The sequence below is a fragment of the Uranotaenia lowii genome, chromosome 2 (genome assembly GCF_029784155.1).
Source record: "Uranotaenia lowii strain MFRU-FL chromosome 2, ASM2978415v1, whole genome shotgun sequence".
Taxonomy (NCBI): Eukaryota; Metazoa; Arthropoda; class Insecta; order Diptera; family Culicidae; genus Uranotaenia; species Uranotaenia lowii.
The window spans coordinates 164,802,392-164,814,994 of NC_073692.1; the positions used below are offsets into that span (position 1 = coordinate 164,802,392).

Here is a 12,603-nt window from a genome sequence, read left to right on the forward strand (position 1 = left end):
GTCACCCTAAAATGAAATTAAACAAGCTAGATTTATTAAAATAAACTTATATGATATTTTGGGAGACTGAAATACGAAATAAAATCTTGTTGTGATTTTCGGCAAATAAAAAAAGGGTCAATTGTTTTCCTTGATTTTTATTGAATAGTTTTGGGATTTTTGTCAATTTTTCTCGAATATTTACCGGTTCTTGATTCGAAAATTTCTGAATGTCCGAATTTTGCCAGGTTTAAAATGAAATAGCTCGAATTCGCCCAACCGGATACGTGCGGGAAAACTTCTGACAATCTTAAGCTAAGTTCACCAGATTTTGATGCAAACCTAAGATTTCAACCATCGATGAAAGTAAGTTTCCTATTTTGGTGCTTACGGATTTATACAATTCCTAATTATCATTTGAAAGATTATAGGATGTATTTTCAAAAGTTTCTATTCAACACGAAAAACTAGTTTCTATTTACCTAGAAAAACGAACTTAAAAATGAATAATTAGTTAATATTTGAAAATAATAAGAGTTTTTAATTTTTTTAATTCATGCATTGTTTGAGCGAAAATGTCATATAGAAAAATAAATATTACACCAAAACCCCCCTCACCCCCCTCATGAGTCAGTTCTTCCTATGGCCCTGAGGTGAAAAAATTTTCACTAATGATTAGAATTTGTGACGTTTAAATTATCTTAAAACAAATTCTTAAAGCATTGGCATTGCTGTTCCTTGAAAGATTTTAAAATAAGGATCAAATCAATAGTTATGATGATTATTTAATTTTACAAATGTATAAACATGCAAGTTTTCAAAGCTTTTTCAGTTTTTAACCACCATGTACACATGTATATTCAACAGACCTTTTTTGAGCAAAATTATCAAACGATTTCAAGTTTATTTTTGGTCCAATACGTGAACTGTTTAAAAAATAAAACAAAGCTTTCATGATGATTAGTATGGAGCACGTGACTGTACAAAACATCGTTAAACTTGATAAATCATTGACCAATTTTCAACCAAAATTTACCCAAAAACTTATAATACTCTTTTGGTCCAATTCAAGCCAGCATAATTTTTATATCTCGTGTGAGCTTTCATTACGTCGTCTGAAACAAAATGTAAATAAAGAGATTTTATTACGAAAAAATGCAAAAAACTGACATATACTAGCCGCAACTTCCTTTCAGTTAGGATTTTTGTAGCCTGGACAACATATTCTATACGTGAAAAAAAATTATAGTTGTTTTGATAACTTTTGCAGCAGGTTTCTGTGAATTCGGATATTTCATACGACGTTATGAAAGCTCACACAAGATATGTTTGTACGGATAGTAGAATTAAATTTTCCAACCCAACACTACGAATGCGAAGCAGAATGTGGCCACTTATTTGCCAAAATAATGATGTGAAAATCGTCTGCGAAATCCTCCGAGTGAAGTCGGATGTCCATCAAAGTAAATCCCGGCTCAAAAATAAAAAAGGAGAAAAAAATCCAACAGGTCATTCAATGGGCAGTGCACTCTTCTTCATTCATCCTGCCGCATCCCATGCAACCCATAAGTCGTCTTCTAAACATCACGTTTTTGGCTTTTTTGAACCTCTCATTTCTATCCCAATTCCAACAGGTACTTGATGAGTTGCTGAAAAAGCTCGAAATCGAGCACGTGCTCTGGCAGCCAGATCGCGGGGGCCACTTCCTGCAGGTCCTTTTTCCGCTCGCTTCCGGTGATCCCTGCGAGACGACGCTCCACTGCTTGACCGAACTCGGAATAGGCGTCCGGGCGAACTCAACCGTCAGGTGAGGTCCCCAAAAAAAAAAAAGGTGGAGGCTTTCAGCTTTCACCGACAGTTGAAGTTCTTTCGAAAAACTAACAAACTGCTCTATGGATTCTGAATGATGATGTGGATGATGATAGTGAGGGAAGAGTTTTTGGAAATGCTTTCAAATGCTATGATGGGTGCTCTTGTGTGATTTTGGAATCGAAGAATGTTTGGATTATGTAGAGCCCTGCCGAATCGAAGCGTTGGAACGTTGCGTTAGTTGAGAGAACATAAAAAACGTTGAAATCCTTTCTATTTCAGTGTGGTTCCATGCAGTGTCAGCTATGATGGATCCGGTAACGACGATGAGGATAACGAATTCAGGTGAGTTTTGGAAATGTTTGATTCATTATTTCACAACGATGCATTTTTTTTTTGAGTTTGAATTCATAAACACTCTTGAAGCAATGAAAACTAAGATAACACTTGAGTGTTCCAGTTGACAGATTCCAGACATAATAATGCTCGACCTGAAACAATATTTCCAATGGTTTTAGTCAATCAAACATAGTTAAAATTAGATTGAAAATGTAACATGCAAGGTAATATTATGCATTATGCAACACTTATGATAAACGGTATCCCAAATCCTCAACTCTTTAAATGGGACGTTCGAACTCAACTTGTAGTTGAGCTGTTACTTGAGTTTTGGAATTAAATATTAGTACTCAGTTTTGGGAATCTACAGAAGATGATTTGAGGTACAAATATTTTTTTTATTAGTTGTAAGGAGCAACATTACCGAAAATATTCTGATTTTTTTTAAATAAATTCTTTGAATTTTCCCGAAAATAACCCTGACCATTTTTTGTGAAGCAATTTTCATGAAATCTATTGGACATTCAGAACAAACAAGAAAAAAAGTGCATCATTTACATTTTTCTTGCACAATAACAATTGAAAATTGTTAAAACCATTATATTTTCGTGAACAAGTGTCAGAAATCCAAAAAGAATATTAACTTGTAATGATTAATTTCGAAAAAATACCTAATCTATGAAATTTGTGAAAATTTTGAAACAACATTACAAAATATGTATCTTTTTCACAGGACCGATATAATTTAGACAAACACCATAAATGTTTACGTTACGTTTACAACAATTACAACAAAACATGAAGTGCTCAAAAATTATAAAAAAAATATTGTTTTTTTTTTCAATTCAAAGTAAAAAATGAACGGAAGGCTAAAAACAACTAAAAGAAACTAAGAAATTATGTCAATTGACAAAAATTACAAATCTGACAAAAAACACACAAAAAAAGATCTAAATATGTCTAAAATAAGGTTGCCAGAATTTTTTCAGCATATACCCGGGCCAGACAAATCCGGGCAATTTTATATAAAAAGTAAAGTTATTAAATATAATTAAATATAAACATTACCGAAAGAAAATCCGGGCAATATCCGAACAAATATTGTCAAACCCAGAAACTACTCAACAAAAATCAAGAAAAAAAACTTCCATTAAAATTCATCCACAGATTTCAAATTGTATTGATGGCTTCCGAAACACCTGTCTTGATTGTTTCCATAAAACTTGTTCAAAAAATTTCATATTGGAGGTTTAAATAAAAAATTTTACAACACAATTTGTTTTTTTTTTGGTTTAATTTTTCAAATAAAGTGAATAAATCCGGTCAAAATCCGGACATTTTTCAATGAATTTCGGGCAATCAAGCTTAGTTAAACTGACTGATCCCAAATTTTGGATTAAATATCCGAGTAAACCTGGATGAAACCAGGCAATCTGGCAACCTTGGTCTAAAACATGATAAAACATAGCAAAAAACGACTTCAACTTGCCGATAGTGACCGAAAATAACGCTTATAATAAAAATATGGATTTATTTGAAGAAACAAGAAAAAAAGTTGATTAAAAAAACCGTTCAAATTTTGCAATCCAAAGTGTTTAGATATGTTGCCCCAATCGAACGTGGTCTGTATTCAATTTTTGTTTGCTTTGTTTTCTTTATTTTCAATTTTCAATTTGTTTTGTTTTATTGCTTTGTTTTACCTTTTTGCTTGTCTTGTTCTAATTTTGAGTGGTTTAACCTTGTTCAATCTTATTTCATTGTGTTTTATCGTGTTCCTCATGATTTTTCTGTTTCTGCCATGTGTCATCTGGTTTCATCTTTAATAATATGTTTTTTTTGTATTGATTTAGCTTGTGTTTGTTTTTTGATCTTGTTCTATCCAGTTTTTTGTTGGTTCATTCAGTTTTGTCTGGTTTTTCCTAATATAGTATTGTTTTAACTTATTTTCCTTTTTTCAATTTTGATTCATTTTGTTTTTAAGTATTTTTGTCAAATTGTGCTTAATTTATCTTGTTTCACCTTGTTTCATCTTAGTTCATTAAGTTTTTTTTTATTTATCAAGATTAATCTTTTTAGAGCCCCCTCAACCAATACCCATTTATTGAGGGGTTTCATGCTATTTTAAATTTTTTAAAGCATTTTAAAGCTAAACAGTAACCGCCATTTTAGATGAAAGATGGCGTCAAATAGTGAAATTCGACTTCTACTCGATCAGCCCTTTAAGGGGTGTCACGCGATTTTCTTTCAGTTACGGCTCTTTGAAGTTTAGCGGGAGCCGTCATCTTGGATTTTAAGACGGTGTCAGATAGCAAATTCGAGCTCCACTCGTTAAGCCTTTTCAACCATTCTCAATAAAGTTGGACCATCCAATCTTCAATGACCAACTTTAGAATATTCCTTTGAAAAGGACTTAAGCTGTTTCCTCTCTGATAACGCTTTATTTAGCGAAAATCGCGTAAAAACCGCGTTAATTTAGATCAATCTCAGTGTGATTTGTTTGTTAAACTTTCTTTATGTACTTCTGCTGAAATATATCGTCATTACGTCACATTTGTTGCGTTTTCTCAATATTCACTATTTGGACAGCAGTCAAACTTTGTGATCATCAAAGTCTTAGCGAGAGCTTTCAAAAAATAACATTATTTGAAAATTGGTTCAGACATGCATTCGAAAATACAAACAAACACACAGAGCCAAAGGCATCAACATGCTGAAATATAAGCTGACCCGGTGTGCTTTGCTACACCTTTTTAAAATGAATAATTTTTTTAAATTATTTAAACTTTGGTTTAGTTCTGTGGGCATATAAAGATGATCATCTTATTAAGAGAAGCTTTATATATTAGTTTGATTATTAAGATAAGTGTTTACTGTGTTTTATAAGTTTTATGAGTTCTTTAATTATGCCAAAATGTATGTTTTATTGGTACGGGTTCGCTAACGAACTACAAGGAAAACATTGATACTAATAGTATTTATATAAAAACTAAAGTGGCTCAAAAACAATCAAGTTTATTTAATTTTAAAACAGCTGTATCCACTAAATTGCCCTCAGTTTCTTTCAAAAGAGAAGTATTGGACTGAAAGTAGCAGACATTGAAGGAAAAGGATGCAGCCACCTAAAATACAGATAAGACAAAGTATAAGTTTGAAAAACTGATCAATATCATGAATGAAAAAAGTGTGCGCTGGCCGATAGGAGATACCTAGAAGAAAATAGAAAATTTTTTCACAAAAACCGATATTTCTCAAATAACCATAAGCACTAAAACATAGCCCTTAAGCAACACTTTATTCCCATATATAACTCTGAATTAATGCTTGTTGCGCACAGTTTGCGTATATAATGTATATGATGTAGATTAAATGCTAAAAAGGCGAAATAGCGGGCTGAATAAGTGCTATCCTAACTTAGCCTTTGATGAGCTTTACAAATGCTGAATTAGAGCACCATCAAAACGTCATTTTTCGTCAGCCGTATAAAAGCATTAACAATGCATACTTAGAACACCTTTTAATTTTTTAATTGATTGATCATGATTGATGTGAAACGGAAATTCAAAAAATAAACTCATTATCTACAACATCAATCAACCTGCTGAATGAAGGATTATGCCTGCTTAATGAAATGAGAAGTGATTATAATTGAATTATGAATTACCTTTTGATGAGTCTCGAACCGAGGATCCCGCAGCAGCCGTTATCTTTCCTTGCGCCTTTACCATTTCGAACACTCTTGATGCTGATAAGGTAGGTGAAAAAACCAGTACTTCAAGTACTGTTCGGGACACACTACTTTTTTATTGCTTTTATGCATTAATAATGCTGATTTAAAACTAAAAAGCATTATGAATGTTGATATAATGCTAACTTGCATTAGAAATATTGATTTATTGGTTAGGGGCTATGGCTTAATGTTTGTTAACTTTATATAGTAGCTCTACATGTGTATACAGTGCAATAATAAGTGCTAATTTCCTATAGCTTCTATGCATTAATAATTGTTATATAAAACTAAAAAGCATTATGAATGCTGATATAATGCTAACTGTGGAATGTGGATTTAATGCTGATTAATGTTTATGGCTTAATTCTTGTGGTTACTTGGTTTTTTTTTAATTTTTTTTCATGAATTATCAGAAAATTTCCATCATTTCCATGATAGAAAAAATTTCGATCAAACAAATGGTTTTTGAGATACAAGCATTCGTAACTGTCCCATTTCTAAAAGAACTAAGATTTAAAATATGAGATAAAAATGTCTATTCTACGGCTCCACCCTGAATAAAGGGAGGGTCTGATTGATAAGTGCTCGATTTATGCCAAACAAATTTGTATGAAATTCCTTTTTTTATCTCCCTTTACTAGCTGGAGATAGACGTTTCTTATAATCATACTCATTTTCTCGTACCCGAAAACCCTCTCTTATCAAATGTGGTTCCATTGATTGATTCCAGTCCAACGAAATTTTCCTATTTTTGTTATTTACAAAAATGCATGCGTGTTCTTTTGTAACACCATCACGTATGAATGGACGGTCAGAATGAAGTGAAATTTGGTACCCAGAGGTTTTCAGATCAGAGATGATTTGTACAATGGAATCTCATATTTACAAGAGCTTTCAATAATTTCATGAAATGTTTCTGCCTAGGTGTTATAAATCAACAAACTCATCTCATATGCAAAGCAATTTTTGCAATTCTTTATTTCCATCCAACGTGTAAACATTTTTTTTATTTTTTGTAAACCATTAAGGTTACCAGATTTCCCAGTTTTATCCGGGTTTGCCCGGCTATTGAATACACCATTTGAGAACAGTGTGGCCCGTCCTGGTTGCCCATAGTTCATTAAAAAATGCCCGGATTTTGCCCGGATTTATTCACATTATTTGGCAATAAAACAAAAAACAACAACTTGTGTCATTTGCAGATGTGACAAGGAGGCTCTTCCCCATATCAAAATAAGATATGTAGAGAATAGGAACAAAGAGAATAAAATTATTTGAAAAAATGACGAATTAAAATACTACTTTAAGTTAGAAAATAATTAGGTTTAATTAAAACAAATAGTATATACGTTTCCTGTGAACCGACAAGAAAAGACAGTCCGACAAATTTGATAGGGATTTACTACCACTAGTGAATCTGCACGATTTGGAGAGAATTTGTATTGGTGCAGTTCTTAACGGCTTCTCTGAGTGAAAAAACGAACGAATCAGTTGATATAATATAGTTGCGACGGGCGGACGTGTAATGGTTTTCATCGGGTGACGTCTTGAATTGCCCAAGTTGATAGTTTAGATGAGACTTAATAAATGCATATTAAAACTTTTAAAGAACATGTTGGGGCACTTAGTTTCTTTATTTACACAAAACACGAGAAATATTTCTATGAATATTTAGTGCCCTTCCCTTCATCCAAAGAGGAGATAGGAATGGGAGAATTATTTTTTTTTTCATATCTCTAGAATTAATCAAGCAAATGCACACAGGACAAAACGATGTAAAAAGGTGATCGAAATTGTTTACGCCAAAACGGAGCGTAAACCTACATTGGAAGCACTTTAAAGTAAGATTTTGACGAAATCGATTCAATCACCAAGCAGTGAGATAGAAAAACTATTTTCTGTAGTTTTCGTTTTAGAGCAACTGTGTCTTTGGAAAGTTTTTAGATTGTTAAAAATGTAGCAATTTTGTTGAAGACGTCAACATCGTAGAAGCTTACCTAAAAAAGTTAGAAGGGTTCAAAATAAAACAATATTTTTTAAAGTTAAAGTTTAAAGTTTTTAGTTTTTTAACGATATCTTGTCAGACCGAGCTTATTCAAGCAAAATATGTTTGGAAGAGTTTGAGGGAACACACTTAAAAAAAGATTCAGACTGAAACGAGATAGGTTGGAAAAACTAAGAAAAAATAGCTGTTTTTGAACACTTGTTTTTCCAGTTCGGATGAGTTCGGTTCAGTTTTTGGTTGCATTAGAATCAGGCTGGTTTCACCGTTATAGAAACATGGAGTTTACAACGTTAAGTTGTTTATTTTGTAGCTGTACAATACGATTTAAGTTTCATTCATTGAATAAGATAGGAAGAGAATACGGGATGTCAACAGAATGAATCCTAGGAAAGAAACCAACTTTAGTAGTTGAGGATATAAAGGATGAAATCTTAATTAAGGATAGAAATCTTTCTATGCTTTTTCGACAACCCTCCCTCATTCTAGTGGGGAATGAATAAGGAAGAGTGGGACTTTCGAACGATGTTTTTGAAAAAATCGATATCATTTTAAGCAACTGGGGCCAGATTTGTCATGTGAAAGTATATAGAAATAAGTATTTTAAAATTGTCCTTTCTTTAAAGGAAGAGATTGAACAAAGAGAACAGTGCACCAATCCTTCTTTAATGAACTCCAGAAATTATCTAGCATATTTTGCATAGAAGGGATTTGGGTACGAGAAATGTTTTATCTATATATATTAAAAGCAATTTCTGTATGTTTGTTTGTTTGTTTGTTTGTTTGTTTGTTTGTTTGTTTGTTTGTTTGTCCTCTATAGACTCAGCCGTCTTAAGGGCTAGAGAGCTGAAATTTGGCATGGATGCTCATTAGGACCAGGAAGGATGAAAAATGTTTTTAGATTTTCGGATGACCCCTTCTGCAGGGGGTCGTCCATAGAAGACAAATATTGTTTTCGCGATATTGACGTTACTTTTCGTCGGATCGTGTTGAAAATTTGCACATGAGTGTTTTGAAAGACGAGCAATCGATTTCAGGGGTCAAATTTTGTGTAAGGGATCAGCCAAAGGGGTCGTTCATATTAAATATTTACTGTTTTTGTGATATTGACGTTATTATACATCGTATTCAGTTGAAAATTGGTACACGATAGTTTTTAGTGACGTGCAATCGATCTAAGGTATCAAATTCAGTGTAAGGGGCCAGCAAAAGGGGCCGTCCATACAAATTTTTCAATATCATAGTGATATTGACGTTTTTATACATTGGATTGGGATGAAAATTTGAACATAGGAATTATTAGGGACAAACAATTGATTTCACTTTTCCAAATTACAAACAGAGGTCGGCCAAAGGGGTCGTCCATATTAACTATTCACTGTTAATGCGATATTATCGTTAATATACATCGGATTCAGATGAAAATTGGTACACGAGAGTTTTGAGGGACGAGTTATGGATTTCAGGTATTAAATTCAGTGTAAGGGGCCGGCAAAAGGGGTCGTCCATATTAACCTTTAAATATTTTAGCAATATCGTCGTTATTTGACATCGGATTGGAATGGAAATTTGCACACGGTAGTTTTCGGAGACGGGCAATCGATTTCAGATGTCAAATGTTTCGCCAGGGGTCGACGAAAGGGGTCGTCCATATTAATTAATTTTTCTCTGTTTTAAGCAATACTGACGTTATTATGCAATGGATTGCTTTAAAAATTTGCACACGAGAGTTTTAAGTGAAGGGCAATCAATTCCAGATATCAAAGATTATATTAAAGGTCACCGAAATGGGTTTAACTTTTTAGCAATAATTGCGTTGTTATGCAACGATCGAGTCAAAATTTATACACGTGGTTTTTTGCCTCGGTAAATTGATTCCTGATTTCAAATTAAGTAGCAGACAACAGAAAAAGTGATCGTCTAATATTTTTGCAATTATCACTTAACAATGAATCCGAAGTGCATCTGGAAAATGCTTGGCAATAGACTTTCATTCAAACTGTTCTTGACATATTCCAAGTTGAATGCAAAACGGAGTTCGTATGGGATCAGCTAGTACATGAATAAAAATTGATAAAATTTTCAATGAAGCTACCTAGTGATGTAATATATTCGTTTTCAAAATTTGGTGAAAATCTGAGTTGTGGTTTTTGAGATAGCGTTCGATGCAGAATCTCATGAATAAAATTTTGTGGGCAGAATCGAGAAAAATCCAGGAAAGTCCACGTGGAAGACCCAAAACATCAAGGAATTTGACTTTTCGAGCATAATTCGTGTGGTAAATCGATTCCGAAGCCCAAGAGGATCCAACTGTGAGCTAAACTATCAATTACTTAAAAAGAAGATGATTTATTCCATGAAATTATGAATTTGAAAAAAAATTTCAACCGCAATCCAAAAATATCAATCGGGAAAGTGAAAAAAAAAATATTTTTCCTGATTGGTTCGTTAAACTAACTGATACACAGGTCTGATTTTATTTCTACAAGGTTAAAAAGCTGCCCACTGGCAAAATGACCAAAATACGGTGGTCAAATCGTGTGCAAAATATTTGAAACTCTATAGGGGAGTTATTTTGAAAAATTTGTAATGGACATCAAAATAGACTCTTTAGCGGGCACCTGGCAGGTTTCCAGCTAGATTTTTTGTTGTTGTTGACTAGTCACTAGACTGTCTCAAATTTGTATGAGAAATTTCAAGCTTGTTAAATGTTATGTGCTGCAGGCTTAAGTTGATCCTAGGCCTAGTAAAAGGTCTCATGCCAAATTTTGGCCAGATCGGATCTCGGGAAGGGAACGCTCAACGAGCCTAAAGTTTGTATGGGATTTTGAAACATTTTGTTCGGAAGGAACATGAAAATCCAGTTTTTCATGAATATCTTTGGTCCCCTTCGGCCGATTTCTTTTGAAAATGGTTTTTCCTAAAGTATGACAAATATTCCATCCAAAGATTCGACTTATGATAAAGAAGTTATTAAACTTCAAAAATCAGGTCACTTGTAAATATAGTTTACATCAAGTTTTAACTTTCGTTCGATAAATGGCATGCTAGTTTCAAGGTTATTTTATACATTTGAGGTAAACGAAGTGGAAATGTGTTTCAGAGTTATTTCTTTGAATTCGTTACAAAAAATATATTTATGTTTGTATTATGGATTTAATGATAAAAATATTTAACAAAATACTGCAAATTACATGAAACCAGCTTTCGTTCAAAAATTACGAATAATCGGCCGAAGGGGACCAAATAAGTTTTTTCATGAAAAACTGGATTTTCATGTTCCTCCCGAACAAAATGTCCCAAAATCCCATATAAACTTTAGGCTCGTTGAGCGACCCTTCCCGTGATCCGATCTGGCCAAAATATGGTATGAGACCTTGTATCAGGCCTTGGATCAATTTAAGCCTACAGCGCATAACTTTTTCAAACATCAGGTCATTTGGGGCACTCTACTAGTCACATTTGGATGATCCGGAGATACAAAAGAAGAATAAAAATGATAATTTCGTGTCTAGTACTTGATGGAACTGACGATCAATTGAAGCTGCAAATTAGTCAGTGTTTCATAACGTTTAACTTGTTTTGCTTGAATCTGAAATCGCTATATAACGCAAAACCTGGGATAAGGTGAGAAAAAGTTAAATGCGCTGATTTTGTTTCGAGAGAGGACAATCGGCTTAATTTGTCAAAATTTCGACGAAATTGAAAATTTTGAATTTTTCCAAGGGTTAAGGAACGTAATCAGAGAACGTTATCAAAAATCGCTTTGATTTGAAAAAAGTTGGTACATAGTACATATACATTATAGATGACGCACGCGGTGCCCAGAAATTAAAGTCGAAAAACTTCTTCATTGAATGCTTTCTCGAAAATCACTTTGCAGATCGGGGGCTTGTGATATAGCTCAGTTGGCAAGTCTGTTGTCTCCTGAGCCGATGTCCGCGAGTTCGAGCCCAAGAGTAAACATCGAACACAGTTGTACCGGATAAGTTTTTCAATAATGATCCGCCAACTGTAACGTTGATAAAGTCGCGAATGCTATAAAGATGGTAAAACGACTATAATCGAAACAAAAAAAAAAAACTTTGCAGAACGTCACAACAATTTGCACTTATAGACATTACATAACTTGGCAGCCTCACTGAAGATTTCACAAAATGCCATTTATGCATTCAAAAGTTATTTAAATATCAAAGTGTTGCATTTTTTCGAATACACTCCTTAGTTGAGTTAAAAATTAAAATTAAAAAGTCAAACGGTTTCATTGTTATGGTCATGTAAATTTACAATGGCATTATTTCTTTCCGGGATTTACAAAAGATAAGTAAATTTATTGAAAAAACATGTTCCAACCATTTGCAAGTAAAATCATATAAATGCATAAGAATATTCAATCTTGTTTTTTTTAATTTCCCAAATGTTTTCTTTATATTTTTTGAATCATTTTTTTAAGTTTGCAAATATAATAAGACGGTGAAATTTAAATTCCCAAAAAGCTGTCTAAGAAATTGGACCGTCAGGTGGCATTCCTAGACAAGCAGGGACACCAAACCGACCACGAAGGAATGCATTCGCGCATAGAAAGTGAATTTTCCATCACTGTGCTGCACCACTGCTTTGCTTTTTCTATCATACTCGTCCTACATCCTAGAAACATAAGCAGTGGTCTCGTTAGTCCCACATATCTACATAAATGAGCGAAGGAGCAAAAAAGTTGCAGCAGTAACAAGCAAACATGACAATGCAC

General features: G+C 33.4%; 2 protein-coding genes across 2 annotated transcripts in view; both read left to right on the forward strand.

The window, feature by feature from the left end:
* Nucleotides 1–12,603, forward strand: part of LOC129748374 (uncharacterized) — an 814,549-nt gene that overhangs the window by 320,547 nt on the left and 481,399 nt on the right. The gene's annotated exons all lie outside the window — the stretch shown is intronic.
* LOC129748375 (uncharacterized) overlaps nucleotides 1–12,603 on the forward strand; it is a 121,940-nt gene that overhangs the window by 50,275 nt on the left and 59,062 nt on the right. The window contains exons 3-4 of the mRNA XM_055742977.1: nucleotides 1,614–1,786; nucleotides 2,071–2,133. Coding sequence (XP_055598952.1) covers nucleotides 1,614–1,786; nucleotides 2,071–2,133 — 236 coding nt within the window. The remainder of the gene's footprint in view (nucleotides 1–1,613; nucleotides 1,787–2,070; nucleotides 2,134–12,603) is intronic.